General features: G+C 40.0%; 1 protein-coding gene and 1 pseudogene across 3 annotated transcripts in view; both read left to right on the forward strand.

The window, feature by feature from the left end:
• Ppp3cc (protein phosphatase 3 catalytic subunit gamma) overlaps positions 1 to 20,812 on the forward strand; it is a 99,002-nt gene that overhangs the window by 28,806 nt on the left and 49,384 nt on the right. For all 3 annotated transcript variants that reach the window (XM_045130838.1, XM_045130840.1, XM_045130839.1), the window contains exons 2-3: positions 7,660 to 7,857; positions 8,352 to 8,476. In XM_045130838.1, coding sequence (XP_044986773.1) covers positions 7,660 to 7,857; positions 8,352 to 8,476 — 323 coding nt within the window. The remainder of the gene's footprint in view (positions 1 to 7,659; positions 7,858 to 8,351; positions 8,477 to 20,812) is intronic.
• Positions 3,408 to 4,289, forward strand: LOC101612206 (annotated as a pseudogene).

Below are 20,812 nucleotides of genomic sequence, written 5' to 3' on the forward strand. Positions count from 1 at the left end.
TCATTCTTGAAGGGGATGATATATATGTCCCATATAGAAATGTTCTGTATAGGGCTGAGCACTTAACAGTCACTATTTTTAGCACTTGATCAGTTATGAATCTGCTGTAACTGAGGAAGCCAGCATTTTTTTTTTTTAATAAACTTGCTCTCTCTCTCTCTTTTTATCTTGGGATTTGAGAAGACCTTTAGGAGACAACTTTAGAACTTGAATTGTATTTGGAAACCTGTACACATTAAAGAATGTAGATGCTAGAGTTCTTTTTTATTCTTTAATTTGTTTTATTTTATGGTATCTCTCAATCTTGTTCCTGTTAAAGTTCTGCAAGAGCTGGAGAGACTACTCAGTGGTTAAGGTGCTTGCCTGCAAAGCCTAAAGACCTAGGCTCAATTCCCCAGTACCCATATAAAGCTGGATGTACAAGGTGGCACATACAACTGGAGTACATTTGCAGAGGTTAGAGGCCATGGTGTACCCATTTTCTCTCTTTCTCTCTTGCATAAAAAAAAGCTCTCCAAGAGGCCATTTGTAAAATCCAGATTTTTTTCTTGATGAAATTATATTATTGGATTATATTATGAATCTGAAAATATAAAGGACACCAATAGAGAAGGCCCAGAGGAAACAGAACTACATTGAGAAAAGCCATAGGTGACCTTCGGCTGAGGTATAAATGGATTCTTTGCCATCATGTCTCCAGAAGACACACCAAAGACCGGCTGTCATCAACTGGGGAAGCTTCAAACATACAGAACCAAACAATACATTTCTCAGGATTATCAGAACTAAGAGAAATCCTTGTGAAGTTGTAGAAAGGTGACCCAAGACAGTTTGTCTACAGTTACTGTTCTGATAAGATAGAGACTTGTCAAACTTTGGGGCTGGCTAAAGGATTAATAAGCCTGTGTGTGTCCTTTTCCTGTGGACTTACCTTGCAGATGAACAATACTCAGCTCATTAAGCAGGAAGATGACAGTAGGGTCCCTTATTAGGTAGAAGCTAAAGTTTACTCAGAACAGTGCAGGATGGTCAAACTTGAAAAGTCAAGGTGGTTGTTATAGTGCCTGTATATAAAACAGTAACAAAAAATAAAACCTCAAGCTGGGCGTGGTGGCGCACGCCTTTAATCCCAGCACTTGGTAGGCAGAGGTAGGAGGATCACCGTGAGTTCGAGACCAACCTGAGACTCCATAGTGAATTCCAGATCAGCATGAGCCAGAGTGAGACCCTACCTTGGAAAAAATAAAATAAAATAAAACCTCAACAACAACAAAATAAGACTTGAGAAGTCGGAGGGCCTGAGCATCACTTTAACACTCAGGGGGCTTGAAATGTGTGACGTTCAGCTGCTCATGCTACAGGCGGAGCTGCCATGAGCAGGAGGCACCAGCGCGGCCTCGGCTGTGTGCGCTGCTTCACACGGCTGGGGCTCACTAGGGGCTTGATGAATCTTAGTAGAACCTCCAACGTTTAAAAGCTCACTGACTAACACCCAGGAGGGATGAATTTGTAGTTTTCAAAAAGTTAGGAAACTCGTACTCTCTAAAAAGGGGAGATAGGAATGGGTACTCATTGGGTACTTGTGTTTGATGGGGACAGATGTTAAAATCCTTTTATGATAGAAGTTTGGTGGTCTGGACCAGAGCTAGTTAGAATTGATGAGCCAGGTGAGTTGCTGGCACTTGTGCACTCCTGATGTTTGGCTGGATCTTGAGCCTGCAGTGACTAATTTGCCAGAGGCTCATCTTTTGGAGCACACAATGTGAAGAATCCGGTTTGGGTTAATATCACCTGTGATACACAGTGAGGTTTGGCTTGTTCACTTGATCGGTTTGATGAGTCATAAGCAGACAAATTGTGGTTCCTTCCTTAATTCTAAGTGGCAGCCAGTTAGTTTCTTGTTTCAGAAGAAACTGGGGCTGGGGATGGCTCAGTGTTGAAAGGTACTTGCTTGCCAAACCTGCTAGCCCAGGTTTTAATTCTCCATTACCCATATAAAGCTAGATGCACAAAGTGGCACATGTGTCTGAAGTTTGTTTGCAGCAGCAGGAGTCCCTGGTGTACCCATACTCACTCTGTTTTTCTATCTTTGCTAACAAATAAATGAAAAAAAAAATTCCCCAGTATCCATATAGGCCAGATGCACAAGGTGGCACATGTGTCTGGAGCTCACTCTAGCCCAGGCTGACCTGAATTCACTATGGAGTCTCAGTGTGGCCTTGAACTCACTGAAATCCTCCCACCTCTGCCTCCTGAGTGCTGGGATTAAAGGCGTGCACCACCACGCCCGGCTGAAAATATTTTTTAAAAAGAAGTAATGTTTGTGGGGCTGAGAGTATAGTTCGTTGGTAGAAAATTATATATATAAATACTTAATGCTTAACATGCTCGAGGCCCTTGCTTTAATCCTTATCAGCACTACCACCACCACGAATGTATGTTTGTAAACTGGACATGGTGTTGCATACCTGTAATCCCAGCACTGGAAAATGAGACAATATTGCAACAAGTTTGAGGCAAGTTTGGTCTACATGGTGAATTCCAGGCCAGCATAGTGAGACTGTATCTTACAAAAAAATCAACAGCCAAAAAATGTATTTGTAATTGTTGAAAATCTGTGAAGACAAAATTCTCCCTTTAATTACCTGAGTTAGTTCTCTTTCATCCTTTGTCGTCCCTCTCTTCTTCGCCTTGCATTGTGTCTGGCTTGTGTGGGTACTGGGGAATTGAACCTGAGCTCTTAGGTTTCACAGGCAAGCACCTTAATCACTAAGCAATCCCTCCAGACCATTGTTAGTTTTCTTCCTTTAGTTTTACTTTTACTTTTTTTTTTTTTTTTTTTTGGCTTTTTGAGGTAGGGTCTCACTCTAGCCCATGCTGACCTAGAATTCATTATGTAATCTCAGAGTGGCCTTGAAATCACAGAGATCCTCCTACCTCTGCCTCCTGAGTGCTGGGATTAAAGGCGTGCGCCACCACGCCCAGCTTGTGTAGGTTTTCTTTTTTTTTTTTCTTTCTTTCTTTATTTTTTTTTTTTATGTAGGGTCTGGCTCTAGCCCAGGCTGACCTGTAATTCACTATGTAGTCTCAGAGTGGCCTTGAATGCAGGGTAATCCTCCTATCTCTGCCTCCTGAATGCTGGGATTAAAGGCATGTGCCACCACACCCGGCTGTGTTGGTTTTCTTGATCAAATTTTTTTACAGTAGTAGCATGCTACCCATTACAATGTGAATGTGAATGTCATGGAAGTTATACTGTACAACATAGTGAATAATGACAAGAAAATGGTCTGCTTTCCATCGTCAGTCATGGGCACAGAAGCACGTCCCTATCAAGTCAGAGGCCCCCGACACCCCGACACTGGAGAAGCATGCAGACTACATTGCGTCCTATGGCTCAGAGAAGGATGATTATAAGTACTGAATGTCTGAGTACTTGAGAATGAGTGGCATCTGCTGGGGCCTGACAGTAATGGGCCTTATGGGGCAGCTTGATCGCAGGAGCAGGGAAGAGAGACTGCCATTCATCAAGTCATGCCAGACGAATGTGGGGGAGTAAGCGCTACGCTAGCATTGGACATGACCCTCATCTTCTGTACATACTCAGTGCTGTCCAGATTCTGACTCTGTATGACAGTGTCACTGTGATTGACGTAAGTCGAGTGGTGGAGTCTGTTCAGAGTCTACAGAAAGAAGACAGTTCTTTTGCTGGAGACAAGTGGGGAGAGATGGATACCAGATTCTCCTTCTGTGCCATGGCAATTCTGGCTGTGTTGGGCAAGCTTGATGCCATTAATGTGGAAAAGGCGATTGAATTTGTCCTGTCCTGTATGAACTCTGATGGTGAATTTGGGTGCAGACCTGGTTCAGAGTCTCATTCTGGGCAGATCTATTGTTGCATCTGATTCCTGGTTATTACCAGTCAGTTGCATCAAGTGAATTTTGATTTACTTGGTTGGTGGCTTTGTGAATGACAGTTGCCCTCAGGTGGACTGAATGGAAGACCAGAGAAGTTACCAGATGTTTACTGTTCCTGGTGGGTGTTGGCTTCCCTAAAAATTATTGGAAGCCTTCATTGGATTGATAGAGAAAAGCTGCAGAGTTTCATCTGAGCATGTGAAGAAACTGGCGGGTTTGCTGACAGCCCAGGGGCTATGGTGGATCCTTTTCATGTGTTACTTGGCGTTGCTGGATTGTCACTTTTGGGAGACCAGATCAAGCCTGTTAGTCCAGTCTTCTGCATTCCTGATGAAGTGCTCCACAGGGCTCAGCCTGAACTAGTAAGCTAGATTGGAGGACAGCAGAGATGCTTACTATAGTCGTGCAGTCTAACATGTCTGTATCTGTGCTTATCCAGTTTTAAAGTGACTACTGTTAACATTTTGCATATCATTTTAAATTAATTATAAATTATACATATCGTCAAATAAAGACCTATATTGTATTTTCCACTTCAGACCTTCTACAGTGTTCTAAGTACTAGCATTTTGTTTATGCCTTATGCTTGTGTGACATCTGCATACCAGCAAACGTCGATGAACTTGGGCTTTGTCCTGTAACAATAGTTGATGGAAACTTGTGAACAAAATGTCAACTGATTAAAAGCAAATGAACCTCATATAAGAATTAAATAAAATGTGCAGAAATAAAAAAAAGAAAATGGTCTGTACATAGACAAATATAACTTTTTCCTCAATATTTTTAATATTTTATTTTTATTTATTTGACAGACAAAGAAAGAGATTGAAAGAGAGAGAGAGAGAGAGAATGAATGGGTGTGCTGGGGCCTCTAGCCACTGCAAATGAATTCTAGACATGTGTACCACCTTGTGCACCTGGCTAACATGGGTCCTGGGGAATCGAACCTGGATCCTTTGGCTTTGCAGGCAAATGCCTTAACCACTAAGCCATCCCTCCAGCCCTTCCTAAATATTTTCAATTGGTGATTATTTGAATTCATGAATATCATACCTACAGAAACGGAGGACCAACTGTACTTGAACTTTGGGAATATTTGTTGTTAGTCATTTGTAGGGCTTTTGTTGTTGGTAGTACTGAGTATCCAACCAGTTTTTATTTTCTTCTATGTCTTATCCACCCCTTACCCTTTTTTATTTATTTTATTTATTTATTTTTTTTTTATTTATTTTTTTTTTTGAGACAGTGTCTCATTCTGCAGCCCTGGCTGACCTGGAACTCACTGTGTAGAACAAGCCGGCTTCACACATGCAGTGATTTCTCTGCCTCTGCCACCAGACCCAGCTTGTGTCTTATTTTCACTATGTTTTAGTTAGATGTTCTCCTTTGGAATGCTAAAACAAAACAGATTGATAATTTATGAATAACCACAGTTTACTTCTTATGGTATAAGAATCTTGGAAGTCCAAAATCAAGGTATCATCAGATCTAATGTCTGAGGATCTATTACAGGCAGAGGGGTAAGCAAACTTACTTGGTCCTTGTTTAGAAGGGTACTGATGTTATCAAACAAACTCCAAATGCATGCACCATCTTATGTATCTGGCTAATGTGGGTCTTGGGGAATCGAACCTGGGTCCTTTGGCTTTGCAGGCAAACGCCTTAACTGCTAAGTCATCTCTCCTCCAGCCTTTTTTTTTTTTTTTTTTTTTTTGAGGTAGGGCTTCACTCTAGCCCAGGCTGACCTGGAATTCACAATGTAGTCCCAGCCTCGAACGCACGACGCACAGTGATCCTCCTACCTCTGCCTTCCAAGTGCTGGGATTAAAGGCATGTGCCACCACGGCCGGCTCAAAGATCTTACTCTCTAATATCACACTGGTACTGAATAAAGTTTCAGCATAAGAATTTGGGAGGATGGAGCTGGAGAGATGGTTTAGTGGTCAGGGCATTTGTCTGCAAAGCCAAAGGACCTAGGTTTGATTCCCTAGGACCCTCGTAAAGCCAGATGCACAAGACGGCACATACATCTGGAGTTTGTTTGCAGTGGCTGGATGCCTTGCCGCACCCATTCTCTCTCTTTCCTTCTCTCTCCCTCTGTCTCTCTCAAATAAGGGAAAAAAAAATATGTATATATATATATATAAATTTGGGAGGAGGCACAGAGATTCAGACCACAGCAGATGTTCGGAGCAGGATTAACCTATTTGTTCCAGACAAGATTCAGCACCTTTGGGGTGGTATGGCAGTACACAGTTACCTATTTTAGATGTAATCTTGACATTACATTTCAAACCAAACTTTAAAAAATGCTTTTTAGCAAGTTTATACATTCATATCCTTTATTTATTTCTATTTAGAAGGAATCATGAACTTTCTTATAGCTGAGCAACAAAGTATAAAAAGCTACAACTAGGGCTGGTGAGATGGTTTAGTGGTTAAGGTGCTTGCCTGCAAATCCAAAGGACCCAAGTTCAGTTCCCCAGGACTTACGTAAACCAGATGCACAAGGTGGTACATGCATCTGGAGTTTGTAGCAGCTGAAGGCCCTGGAGTTCCCATTCTCTTCCTCTCCCTCTCTCACACACTCTAATCTATCGGCTTCTTTCTCTCTTTCAAATAAATAAGTATTTCTTTTAAAGATACAACTAAATATGGTGTCTCAAATTATTTTAAAATATTGTGTATGTGTGTGTGTATGTGTGTGTGTGTGTGTGTGTGTGTGTATATATATATATATATATATATATATATATATATATATATATATATATATATATATATATCTTCCTTAATGGGTCTATATCTTCCTTAATGTTCTCCACCCACCACAAACAAACTCCAGATGGATGTGCCACTTTGTTCATGTGGGTACTAGGGAATTGAACACAGACCATCAGGTTTACAAGCAAGTGTGTTAACTGCTAAGCCATTTCTTCAGCCCCATAACTGATCATTCCCATTTTAAAAACAGCCTTAGAGAGCTGCAGAGGTGGCTTAATGCTTAAGGCATTTGCCTGAAAAGCCTGAGGGCCTGGGTTTGATTTTCTAGTACCCACATAATAAAGCCAGATATACAAAGTGGTGCATGCAGTGGCAAGAGACCCTTGTGTACCCATACTCTTTCTCTTTTTCTGCTTGCAAATAAATGAAAATTTAAAAAAAAAAAAAAAGAATTATTAGGGCTGGAGAGGTAACTTATTGGTTAAGGTGCTTGTCTGCAAACTCTAAGGACTTAGGTTTAATTTCCCAGTACCCACTTAAGCCAGATACACAAGGTGGCACATGTTTTCTGCAGTTAGTTTGCAGGAACTAGAGGACTTAGCATACCCATTCTCTCTACATATAGTTGCCTTTTTCTCTTCCCCTCTCTCTAATAAACAAATAAGATAAAAAAATTTTAAGTTAAAAGAATGATCAGTTATGATGCACGTTATCTCAGAATTTTTACTCACATATTCTAGTGATAAGAAATTATAATGGTTTATTAGATTCAATTTATTACATAAAAAAGTATGTTTCAGGGTCAGGTGTGGTGGCACACGCCTTTAATTCCAGCCCCTGGGGGACAAAAATAGAAGGATTGTTGTGAGTTTGAGGCCAGCCTGAAACTACATAGTGAGTTCCAGGTCAGCCTGGTCTGGGCTAGAGTGAGACCCTACTTTGAAACCCCCCTCAAAACAAAGTTTTGGATCATTATTTGTACATTTAAATATTTTAAATTATTTTTTCTCTTTTTAGCTGTCCCCTTTCCTCCAACCCAACGACTTACTGTGAAGGAAGTATTTGAGAATGGGAAACCTAAGATGGATGTTTTGAAAAACCACTTGATAAAGGAAGGCCGAGTGGAAGAAGAAGTAGCCTTAAAGATAATCAGTGATGGGGGGGCCATCCTGAGGCAGGAGAAGACTATGATTGAAGTGGATGCTCCCATCACAGGTATGAAAAGTATTTGTTTGATGGCCCTTAGATTTGTACCAATTTTTAGAAATGATTACAAAAAGCCAAATAAAAGCTGAGTGTGGTGGTGCACACCTTTAATCCCAGTACTTGGGAGGAAGAAGAGGATTGCCTAGAGTTCAAGGCCACCCTGGAACTACATAGTGAATTTCAGGTCAGCCTGGGTTAGAGTGAGACCCTACCTAGGAAAAAAAAAAAAAAAAAGGTGAAATAAAATGAGTGATATTTTTTTCTAGGAATTTTGAGGCAGTCTTAGGATTGGTTAGAATATTTTGTTCTTTCAAGAAACATGATAATATATGTATAAAATTTTTAGTATGACCAATAGACTAACTGGAATTATATAGAAGTCTAGTCAAAAGCTAAAGTGAATAAAAGTTAAACTGTGATTGCTTTTGGTCTAAAGCCTTTTTCCTTTTAAGACATAGCCTTTCACCTCCCATCTTTATTTACTTATTTATTTTTTTGCCTAGTGTGTGGTGACGTTCATGGACAGTTCTTTGACCTGATGAAGTTATTTGAAGTTGGGGGATCACCTAGTAATACTCGCTACCTCTTTCTGGGTGACTATGTGGACAGAGGCTATTTCAGTATAGAGGTAAAAAATTTGGTTGTGTTGGACCTATTGTATTGTCTTCTTTAAAAAAAAAAAAAAGATTTACTTTACATTTCTTAGTAGAAGAAATTAAAATGTGAGCACTGGCATGCTTTTGACAGTTATATTAATAAAGAAATTCTTTTGAGAAATTTTAATTTACATAAACAAATCTACTTTTTAAATTGTAGAAAGCCTGGCATATGGAAGGCTATATTATACTATATTTGGAAAAAAAAATGTCTACCCTTTTCTCTTTGGAGAACTGTATAGAGCATAAATTGCTTTTCACTGTAAATAGGGTTTGGATTAGCTGACCTTAATTATAAGACCATAAGCTGCTGGGCTACAATTAGCTTTTAGAGCATCTGCCAGTGGCAAAAAGAAGCACTTAGTTCATGATAGGAATAATTTCTGTACTGTTGCACATAGTAGACAACAAGTACTCATGACAAGAAAATGATGAAAACTCACAATTTACCTTTACATATTTTGAGAATTGAATGATGGGAATGTGATTAGAATTAAAGATGCGTATGCTTTAATGTGTAAAAATAAAACTATTATAGAACCTATACAAGACTTGAGTGCCATGTAGTTATTGCATATTTATATCTGTTGATTTAATTCCACATGCTTCACAAATAAAGGTGGGATAACGTTATTTTTTAATATTTTTATTTATTCATTTGCAAGTAGAGAGAGAAATGGGGAGAGAGAGAATTGGCACTCACTCCGGGGCCTCACGCCACTGCAAATCCACTCCAGACACGTGTGCCAGTTTTGCATCTGCCTTTATGTGGGTGCTAAGGAATTAAGCCTGGACCAGCAGGCTTTGCAGCAACTTCCTTAACCACTGAGCCATCTCTTCAGCTCTGGAGAAACTTTTTAAAATATTTATTTTATGTTTTTATGAGAGATAAAGAATTGGCATGCCACGGCCTCCAGCCACTGCAATCGAACTCCAGACATGTGTACCACCTTGTGTGCATGCGTGATCTTGTGCACGTGTGTCACCATGTATGTCTGGCTTTCAAGGGACCTGGAGAGTTGAACATGGGTCCTTAGGCTTCACAGGCAAGCTAGTCTAGGTACTTGAATCTGCATTGTGCCTTAGAATGAGATGAGAAATTGAGTCTGTCTGCTATAGGATATCTGTGGCTTTAGTCCTGCCTGCCCCTCATAGTGTAAGAATTTCACTACGCTAAGTATGTTTCCGGTGGAGAAAGGTTTTTTTTCATGTGGTCTCACTCCTATACATAAGTCATCACTGTCTTCTAGTTCTCAAAGAAACATCATTTCTTCCAAAGCCTTGGGAAAAATAAACAGCAAAATTATTTGATTTTACTCTTTAGTTGGATGGCAGTTTAGGGGCTGAGGATGTACGTTAGTGTCAGCATGCTTGCTCAGAGTTCAGTTCCCAGCTCTGCAAGAAAAACAAAAGGAAGACAAGACAATCTAAACTCATTGGTCAGAAAAGTTCGATTCCACAGGCTCAAGCTCCTGAGTCGCTGGAGTGGAGTGTGAGGACAAAGGAGGACAGTGTTAACGGAGGACACGGCCGGCGATCCTGCTGTGTCCTGTCAGGCTGCTCAGCACGTGCTGAGCTCTCTGAATAGCTAGCTACTGGGCGCAGGGGGGGTTGTGGCGCGCAGACTTCTACTGAAAAGCTTCCTGTTACTGCTCATTGTCATTGCAGTACTCAGTAACATAGGTATGGATGCTTGAAAGACATTTGGAGATTATTTCTTTGTTTCCTTGCCTGAGGTAATTACAAGAGACTGAAGGGAGTAATAAAGATGTCTTTAGTTTATCATTAATCATTTTATTTAATGAAACAACTTTTTAGGCATATAAATTGTGCCAAGTCATCTTCTGGTTACTCACTTGGTTTTAAAATAGTTTTAAAGTAGCCTTAATTTGCTTTCATCTCATTTTTATTTATTTTGGGGGACGCTCGGAGATTCAAGCCCAGCATGCATTATACCAGTGAGCTATACCCTCAACCCGTGGAGTGTTGTTTTTTCTTCTGTTTTGTTTATGAGACAGGGTGTCTTTATGTCACCCAGACTGGTCTTGAACTATGGGATGGGTTCAAGTGTTCTTCCTCCTTAGCTAGCCTCCAAGCTTCTGGGACTGCAGATATGTGCCATCATACTTAGTTCTAGTTCCTAGTTTTTAAATAGTTTTAATCCATTCAATGAAGGACATAAAAAAATCCACAATTTTAAGCTGGGCATGGTGGTGCATGCCTTTAATCTCAGCACTTGGGAGGCAGAGGTAGGGGGATTGCTGATAGTTCGAGGCCACCCTGAGACTATATAGCGAGTTCCAGGTCATCCTGGACTAGCGTGAGACCCTACCTTGAAAAAAAATCCACAATTTTGAGCCAGGTGTGGTGGCACATGACTTTAACACCAGTATTTGGGAGGTAAAGGTGGGAGGATTGCTGTGAATTCAAGGCCAGTTTGGAACTACAGAGTGAGTTCCAGGTCAACCTGGGCTACAGTGAGACCTTACCTTGAGGGGGGAAAAAAAAAAAAAAAAAAAAAAAAAACTAAACTAAACTAAACAAATACCCCACCACATTTTTGCAGATATATACCACGTTCAGAAGATTTTATGTTGTACTTTCCCCCCACTTACTCAGCAGTTTCCTGAGCACCAACTTTATATCAGATCATGAGAATAAAATCAGATTTGGATGAAGGAGGTGGCTCAGTGGTAGAACTTTGGCCTTACATGTATGAGTGGTTCTGAGTTCCAGTCCTAATTCTGAGAGAAAAAAAAATAATAATAGAAGTCATGTTCTTCAAAGGAGCTAATAATCTAATAAAAAGATATATTTATGAATAAGTCAATATATATGAAGAGTTTATTTATTGGGGTTTATTTTTTGAGGCAGGGTCTCATTCTAACCCAGGATGACCTAGCACTCACTCTGTAGTCCAGGCTGGCCTCAGACTAACAGCAGTCTTCCTACTGCAGCCTCCTAAGTGCTGGGATGAAAGTATTCTTCACATCAAGACCTAGCCCAGTCTCTGACACATAGTTGGCACTCAGTATTTGCTAAAGGAGTTGATGTTACTAAATCATGATTTGCATTTGGCTTTATTCTGTTATTTAATGTTTCTTAACTTGAAGGGCTTTTTTTTAAAAATTATTTGAGAGAGAGAGAGAGGGAAAATGGGCACTCCAGGGCCTCCACCTGCTACAAATGAACTCCAGATGCATGTGCCATGTTGTACTTTGTGCTCTGGCTTACATGGGTCCTGGGGAATTGAAACTGGGTCCTTTGGCTTTGCAAGCAAACACTAACCACTAAGCAGTCTCTCCAGCCCTGAAGGGTTTTTAATAGAATAACTTAAGACATAATGAATTAAAACCAAGTATGGTGGCACACGTCTTTAATTGTAGCACTTGGGAGGCTGAGCTAGAACTACCATGAGTTTGAGGCCAATGTAGGGCTATAAAGTAAATTTCAGGTCACCCTGTGCTAGAGTGAGACCTTGCCTCAAAAAACAAAAAAGAAAATATAAATGAATTAAAACTTTAAGGTGACAGTGGGTTTTTTGGGTCTTTTTTTTTTTTTTTTTTTTTTTGAGGCAGGGTCTCATGTAGCCCAAACTTGTTTCCAATGTGTTATATAGAGGCTAACCTTGAACTCTTGATGTGCTTGCTTCTACCTTCAAAGTACTGGGGTTACAGGTGGTGCCACTACACCCAGCTTACTATTTATTTTATTTTATTTTTTAGGGTGTGTGTGGGGTTGTATGTGTGGGTGTGTATTTTCACGTGTATGAGTGTGGGCATGTATATCATGGTATACATGTGGAGATCAGAGGACAACCTTGGATGCTGGTCCTCACTTTCCACTTATTTGAGGCCGAGTCACTCATTATTTACCACTGTATTCTTTAAGCTAGCTAGCCGGCAAGCTTCCAGTGGGCTTCTCCTGTGTCTGCTTCCCATTTCCCTGTAAACGTCCTGGGTTATAGATGCTCATACTACCTTGTCTGGCTTTATGTGAGTTCTGGGGATCTGAACTCAGGCACTCACACTTGCTCACCTCATACTTTACCTACGAAACCATCTCCCTGCCCTGTTTTTGTCTTTTTTACATTCTCTCTATTATTCTTGTAGTGCGTCAGGTTAAGTCCAGGGCCTGACATCACTAGAAATATACTATATCACTGAGTATGCCCCAACTCCTAACATTTTTGGTTATTGCAATATTTTTTCTCCCTTAACGTTTGTATATTTTGTTTTTGAAGAAAATTGAGGGCTGAAGAGATGGTTTAGTAGTTAAGCTCTTGCCTGTGAAGCCTAAGGACCACGGTTCAAGGCTCAATTCCTCAGGACCCACATTAGCCAGGTGCACAAGGGGACACATGCATCTGGAGTTCGTTTGCAGTGGCTGGAAGCCCTGGTGCGCCCATCCATTCTCTCTCTCTCTCTCTCTCTCTCTCTCTCTCTCTCTCTCTCTGCCTGTCACTCTCAAATAAATAAATAAAAGTAAAAAAAAAAAATTTTAAGAAAAAAAATGAGGACTTCCAGGTAAGATGACAGCATACTAGCCACACCAAAGCAGCCTAGGGAGGGAAACAAACAGAAACACAGCAAAATACACTTTCTACTGAGAAGTGAAGGTGTATAAGGTATTATCAACCACAGCAGAGAAGCCAAAGAGACCAAGATCTTCCAGAAAGGACGAAACCGGCCAGAATCCCACTGAGGCGCCACTGAGCCCCAGTGGGTGAGCCTGCCTGGCCAGCAGTGCAGCAAGGCAGGAGCAGAAACCTGGTCCTCCTCGAAAGGGCAAGAAACCTGAAGGGGAGGATGCCAGAGACCAGCTGAGCAGCTCCAGTACAACTCCAGGCTTCCTGCAAAGTCTCCCATCCCCCAACTGTCAAGCAAAATAGAACACAAAAGGAAAATTACAGACCAATCTCCCTCATGAACATACATGCAAAAATTCTCAACAAAATATTGACAAACAGAGTACAAGAATATATCAGAAAGATCATTCACCCTGACCAAGTAGCTTTATCCCAGAGATGCAGAGATGGTTCAACATACGTAAATCGATAAATGTAATAAATGGACTAAAGGACAAAACTCACATGATTATCTCATTAGATGCAGAAAAAGGATTTGACAAAGTCCAACATCCCTTCATGATAAAAATCCTACAGAAACTGGGAATTGAAGGAACATATCTCAACATAATAAAGGCTATTTATGACAAACCTGTAGCCAACATAATACTAAATAGAGAAAAACTTGAAGCTTTTCCACAAGACAAGGGTTCCACTGTTCCCACTTTTATTTAATATAGTACTGGAAGTCTTAGCCATAGCAATAAGGCAAGAGACACACATAAAAGGGATACAAATTGGAAAGGAAGAGATCAAGTTATCATTATTTGCAGATGACATGATTCTATACATAAAGGACCCTAAAGACTACCAGCAACCTGTTAGAGCTCATAAAAACTTATAGCAATGTATCAGGATACAAAATAAATACACAGAAATGAGTAGCCTGGCTAGGGCAGAGGATGAAATCAAAGAATCACTCCCATTCACAGTTGCATCAAAAAAATAAAGTGAAGCATCTCTACAGTGGAAACTTTAAAACACTTGAGACAGAAATTGTAGAAGACACTTGGAAATGGAAAGGCATCCCTTGTTTGATAGGAAGAATGGGTACTGTGAAAATGTCAATCTTACCAAAAGCAATCTACACATTTAATACAATCCCCAGCAAAATTCTGATAGCATTCTTCATCGAAATAGAAAAAAAAATTCTAAAATTCATTTGGAAGCACAGCAAACCTCAAGTATCTAAAATAATTTTGAGCAACAAAAATAATGCTGGTGGTATCACCAGACCTGATTTTAACCTATATTATAGAGCCAAAAACAGCAGGGTACTGGCACAAAAACAAGCATGTACATCAGTGGAACAGAATAGAGGACCCAGATGTAAGTCCTGATAGCTAAAGCCACCTGATCTTGGACAAAAATGCCAAAAATACTCACTGGAGAAAAGACAGTCTCTTTGGCAAAAGGTGCTGGGAAAACTTGATGTGGATCTGTAGAAGGATGAAAATAAATCCTTCCCTCTCTCCATGCACAATAATTAAGTCTAAATGGATCAAAGACCTTAATATCAGACCTGAAACTCTGAAACTGCTATAGGAAAAAGTAGGGGAAACCCGTCAACATTTTGGTATTGGCAAAGACTTTGTGACTATAACCCCAGTTGCTCAGGAAATAAAACCACTGATCAACCACTGGGTCCTCATAAAATTACAAAGCTTTTGACAGCAAAGAACACTGTGAATAGAGCAAAGAGGCAACCTACAGAATGGGTGAAAATCTTTGCCAGCTATACATCTGACAGAGAATTACTATCCAGGATATGCAAAGAACTCAAAAAACTAAATAATAATAAGTCAAACCAATTAAAAAATGGATAATAGAACTAACTAGAGAGTTCTCAAAAGAAGAAATACAGATGGCATATAAACATCTTAAAAAGTGTTGTACATACCTCGCCATCAGGGAAATGCAAATTAAAAGTACTTTGAGATTCTATCTCACTCCTGTCAGAATGCCTACCATCATGAAACAAATGACAACAAATGCTGGTAAGGATGTCGAAAAAGAGGAATCCTTCTACACTGTTGGTGGGAATGCATTCTGGTACAGCCATTCCATTATGGAAATCAGTGTGGAGGTTCCTGAGGCAGCTAAAAATAGATACAGCACATGACCCAGCTATATCACTCCTAGGCATATATCCTAAGGCTTCATCTCACTACCTTAGAGATACTTGCTCAGCCATATTTATTGCCACTCTATTCACAATAGCTAGGAAATGGAACCAGCCTAGATGTCCCTCAACTGATGAGTGGATAATGAAGATGTGGCATATTTATACAATAGAGTTTTACTCAGCAGTAAAGAAAAATGAAATTATAAATTTTGCAGGGAAATGGATGGATCCGGAAAGGATTATACTTTGTGAGGTAACTCAGGCCCAGAAAGTTATGTCACATGTTCTCTCTCATATGTGGATCCTAGCTACAAGTGATTGGATTTCTATGTGAGTTGGAATAAAACTCAGTAGTAGAGGCCAGTAAGGCAGAAAGGGGATATAAAGAGAATAGAAAGTGAGGGAAGAGGGAGACTTAGTAGGATAGTATTATATATATTTAAGTAGAAGAACAGATTAATGGGTCTGGAAAGGCCTAAGTGAGGTCAGGGGAAGAGACTGAGTAAAGGAAAGGTGTGGGGAGGGCTAATCAAAATCTAAGAGGGTATCAAGAAGTCATATGTAAACCTACTTTTTTGGACAATGGAACACCCAGAAGTCATAAATTGTTACAATAAAATTTTCAGTGCCAGTAATGGGAAGGCACCTTGGTGCTGAGAAGAAGTGAAAGAGGAGTGCTCAGGACTGCAATATCTCTATCACACCTTCCAAGGCTCAGGGTCCATTGCAGAAGAGGTGTCAGAAAGAATGTAAGAGCTAAAGGAAGAGTAGGACTCCTTACAACGTGCTCCTCCAGACACAAAATGGCCTGGATATCTATGACCTTGCAGTGCCTAACACTACCTACACAAGACCATCATAATAGGAAGAAGAGATAACATAAAAATAAAAGAGAGACTAAGAGGGACGAAGGGTATGATGGAGAGTGGAGTTTCACAGGGGAAAGTAGGGAGAGGGAAGGAATTACCATGGGTTATTGTCTATAATTATAGAAGTTGTCAATAAAAAAATAATTAAAACAAAAAAAGCCTACCACAGCTCAGGGAATTTTGCAGAAGAGGGGGCAGAAAGATTGTAAGAGCCACAGGTTGAGACATCATGCCGAGAGGCATTCTCTCCCCCAATAATAACTGACTGCTGCTCCCAGAAAACATAAACCACAACTCCATAGGGAATTTCTGCAACCCCACTGAGCAGCATCCCTAAGGGAATGGGAGCAGGGACAAGGGAAAAGAGTTTACTAACACGTGATGTACCCATATGAAATATGACTCAGAAACAAAGAAAATTGAGGCTGGAGAGATGGCTTAGCAGTTAAGCGCTTGCCTATGAAGCCTAAGGACCCTGGTTAGAGGCTCGATTCTCCAGGACCCACGTAAGCCAGATGCACAAGGGGGCACACACATCTGGAGTTCGTTTGTAGTGGCTAGAAGCCCTGGAGCGCCCACTCTCTCTCTCTCTATCTGCCTCTTTTTCTCTCTGTCTGTTGCTCACAAATAAATAAATAAAAATAAAACAAAAAGAAAATTGAGATTTTGGTATATTTATTTTTTAATTTTATTTTATTTATTTGAGTGTGAGAGAGAGAATGGTCATGCCATGCCCTTCGGCCCCTGCAAATGTACTCCAGACACATGTGCCAACTTGTGCATCTGGCTTATGTGGGTCCTGGGGAATCAAACCTGGTTTTTTTTGGCTTTGTAGACAAGCACCTTAACCACAAAGCCATATTTCCAGCCCTGTGTATTTCTTTATTGCTCTTTCCATTCTGTTTTGCATTAAAAACATTTTTAAACAAATTTTTTCAAAATTATTTCAGAGAGAGAGGGAAAGAGGCAAAGAGAGTGAGAGAGTGAGTGAGCAAGCCTGGGCCTCCAGCCTCTGCAAATAACTCCAGATGCATGCACTGTCTTGTGCATCTGGCTTATATGGGTACTGGGGAATTGAACCTGGGTGTTTAGGCTTCACAGGCAAACACCTTAATGGCTAAGCCATCTCTCCAGCCCAAGAAACATTTTTGTCTGTCATTAAAATTTTTCCAAAAGCATAGTTTAATGGTGTAAATGCCACAATGCATGTTACCATTCCTTTAATGTTGGATAAATAAGTTTATAGCAAGGATGGTTTACTGCTTGCCCTTTCCTTCTCCTTCCTTACACAGTTCTCTTATTTTATTCCAGATAAATAGAGTCTTGCAGAAAGAAGGACGCCAGGCATGATGGTGCACGCCTTTAATCCCAGCACTGGGGAGGCAGAGGTAGAAGGATCACCGTGAGTTAAAGGCCACCCTGAGACTACATGGTGAATTCCAGGTTAGCCTGGGCTAAAATGAGACCCTACTTTGAAAACCAAACAAGCAAACAAACAAAAAAAAAAAAAAGGTTTATCACAGTCCCAGAGAGTTAGGACAAATGTTTCCTGTCACTTGTGATTGTTCTAAGGATAAAGATGGAATTGTTTTTTGCCCATATGAGGCATATTTTTCTGGATGTTATTTTATTTGTCTTGGAAATGTATTCTTTGGTACTTGAAAAGTTAAACCTTCTGGGGTTTTATTTTCTTTTGTTCAATTCTGTTTGTTTATTTGAGACAGCGTCTCATGAAGCTCAGGCTGGCCTCAAACTCATGATTTAGCTGAGGATGACCTTGAACTCCTGGTCCTCCTATTTCTGTCTGCCACTCTGCCTGACACGGTTAAGTCTTAGTTTTATTTTGCATATGTATGCATGTTCCTAAATATGTGGGTACACATGCATGTAGAGGCCAGAGGTTGATGTGGGGTGTCTTCCTCAGTTGCTCTCCACCTTACTTTTTCTTCTTGAAATGAGATTTATTTTCAGGTACAAACTGATAGCATGTTAGGACAAGGCACATATTTTCAGTAAACAGGTTAAGTTTCTATAACAAAAAATTACATTTAAGTGAATAACAGCAAATTGTATTTTTTCTTATGTCCTGTTGATGTGGTTTGATTGGGTTTTCTGTTTTCCATCTTCAATAGGTGATGTCCATGCCATGTTGCAAAATGTCCTTTTTATTGTATTAAAATTTTTCTTTTCTTTTCTTTTCTTTTTTTTTTTGAGGTAAGGTCTCTCTCTCTAGCCCAAGCTAACCTGGAATCACTATGTAGTCTCAGGGTGGTCTCAACCTCATGGCGATCCTCCTACCTCTGCTTCCTGAGTGCTGGGATTAAAGATGTGCACCACAACACCAAGCTTATATTGAAAAATTTCTAATGGATAATTTTAATACATGAACATATGATGATTTTATCATAATCCCCCCCCCATTACCCTTACTGGTACCCCCTAGCTTATCCCAGTTCCAGTGGGCCAGTCCTCTTTCCATGAAGTCCTTCTACTCTGAGGTCTTGGTTTGTTTTTCCTCCATCTATGTCAACTTGTTGATGGGCTCAATACTATGCAGTTCTTATGGAGATAGTGACCTCCACTGTGAGGTCATAAATGTACCAGTCCCTTCACATCCAGAGGGTAGTGTTTCAGAGTACTCCTTCCCCACCCTCTGGCTCTTACATTCTTTCGGCCTCCTCTTTCACAGTGTTCCCTAAGCCTTGAAGGGTGTGACAGAGATATCATATATAGTGATGAACTCTCAAGAGGCTCTTGTTTTCAGCACCTTGATGAATTTTGATGAATACTTACAACTATCACCAAAAAGGGACCTCTCTGGAGAGTTGTGAGAACAGCTCTAATATTCTTTCCACCACCTTCTTTGCAATGTTCCCAGAACCCTAGCCAATATCAATACTAACGAGAAAAACGCAAAGCATTCCTGCTAAGATCTGGAACAAAACTAGAGAACCTACTCTCTCCACTGCTTTTTAATATTGAAGTCTTAGCTAGAGCAATAAATAAGACAAGAGAAAAATTAAAAGGGATACAAATTGAAAGGAAGTCAAATTATCCTTCTTTGCAAATGATATCATTCCTATATATGAGACCTAAATACTGTATCAGAAAACTCCTAAGAGCTGTTAAATATTTCCAGCAAGATGGCAGAATACAAAAATCAACACACAAAAATGGATAGTCTTCTTATATACCAATGGCAAACATACTGAGAAAGAAATCAGGGAAACAGTCTCACTCACAATAGCCGCAAAAAAATATTTTGGGCTGGGCATGGTGGTGCATGCCTTTAATCCCAGCACTCAGGAGGCATAGGTAGGAGGATCACTAGGAGTTCAAGGCCACCCTGAAACTACATAGTGAATTCCAGGTCAGCTTGGGCTAGAGTGAGACCCTACCTTGAAAAACAAACAAACAAAAAAAAAAAAAAAAGAGAGAGAGAGAGAGAGAGAGAGAAACATCTTGGAATATCCCTAACCAAAGAGAAAGACCTCTATAAGTACAGCTTTAAAACCCCAAAGAAAGATATTGAGGAGAATGCCAAAAGATGATGAGACCTCCCATGCTTATGGATCAGAAGAAGTAATTTCATGAGAATTACCATCCTCCTCCCAAAAGCAATATATAGATTCAATGCAATTCCAATCAAAACTTCAGCACCAGATTTCATAGAGAAAAGAATCTTACAAATCAGGTGAAAGCAAAAAAGACCCCAAATAGCCAAAAATATCCTTAGCAAAAACAAAAACCAAAACCACTGGAAGTATCACTGTACCTGATTTCAAGCTATTCTCCAATGCCATAGTAATGGAAACAGCATAGTATTGGCACAGAAGCAGACACGCAGATCAGTGCAGTAGAATAGAAGATCTAGGTATTATTCTGTGTAACTATAGCTATGTGGTTTTGTTTGTGTTGTTTTTTTTGAGGTAGGGTCAACTAAAGAGAGGGAGAAAAATCTTTACCAGATCTACATCTGACAGAGAATTAATACCTAGCAAAAAATGTAACTTTTAGATGGTATGGGGAAGTAAGAGAGACATGCCAAATGATAGAGTGTTTGGCTTTGAGTGTAAGATATATTTCTTGGTAAATAACAACTAAATAACAAAATTGCAAACTTTGGTTAAGAATCATCAGAGAGGGCTGGAGAGATGGCTTAGCGGTTAAAGCACTTGCCTACAAAGCCGAAGGACCTCGGTTTGATTCCCCAGGACCCACATAAGCCAGATGCACAAGGTGGTGCATGCATCTGGAATTCATTTGCAGTGGCTGGAAGCCCTGGCACGCCCATTCTTTCTGTCTCTTTCTCTCTCTGCCTCTTTTTCTCTCTTAAATAAATTTTAAAAAATTTTTAATTAAAAAAAGAATCATCAGAGATTAAATAAAAATGTGTAATTATCAGTATCAGAGGGAAAGGCAATTAATTTAGAGTAAGAAAAACAAAAATATAGCAAAAAATTAAAGTACTTGAAATAAATTATTCCAAATCTAATAATAATTTTCATAACTACAAATATATCAAATGCATATAGAGCCTGGGTATGGTTCTGCACACTCGTAGTCCCTGCTGTTCAGAAGAATCACAAGTTTAAGGCCATAGGCAACATAGCTGGGCCATGTCTTTAAAAGAAAAAAAAAGGGCTGGAGAGATGGCTTAGCGGTTAAGCGCTTGCCTGTGAAGCCT

Source organism: Jaculus jaculus, chromosome 12, assembly GCF_020740685.1.
Source record: "Jaculus jaculus isolate mJacJac1 chromosome 12, mJacJac1.mat.Y.cur, whole genome shotgun sequence".
NCBI classification, from domain to species: domain Eukaryota; kingdom Metazoa; phylum Chordata; class Mammalia; order Rodentia; family Dipodidae; genus Jaculus; species Jaculus jaculus.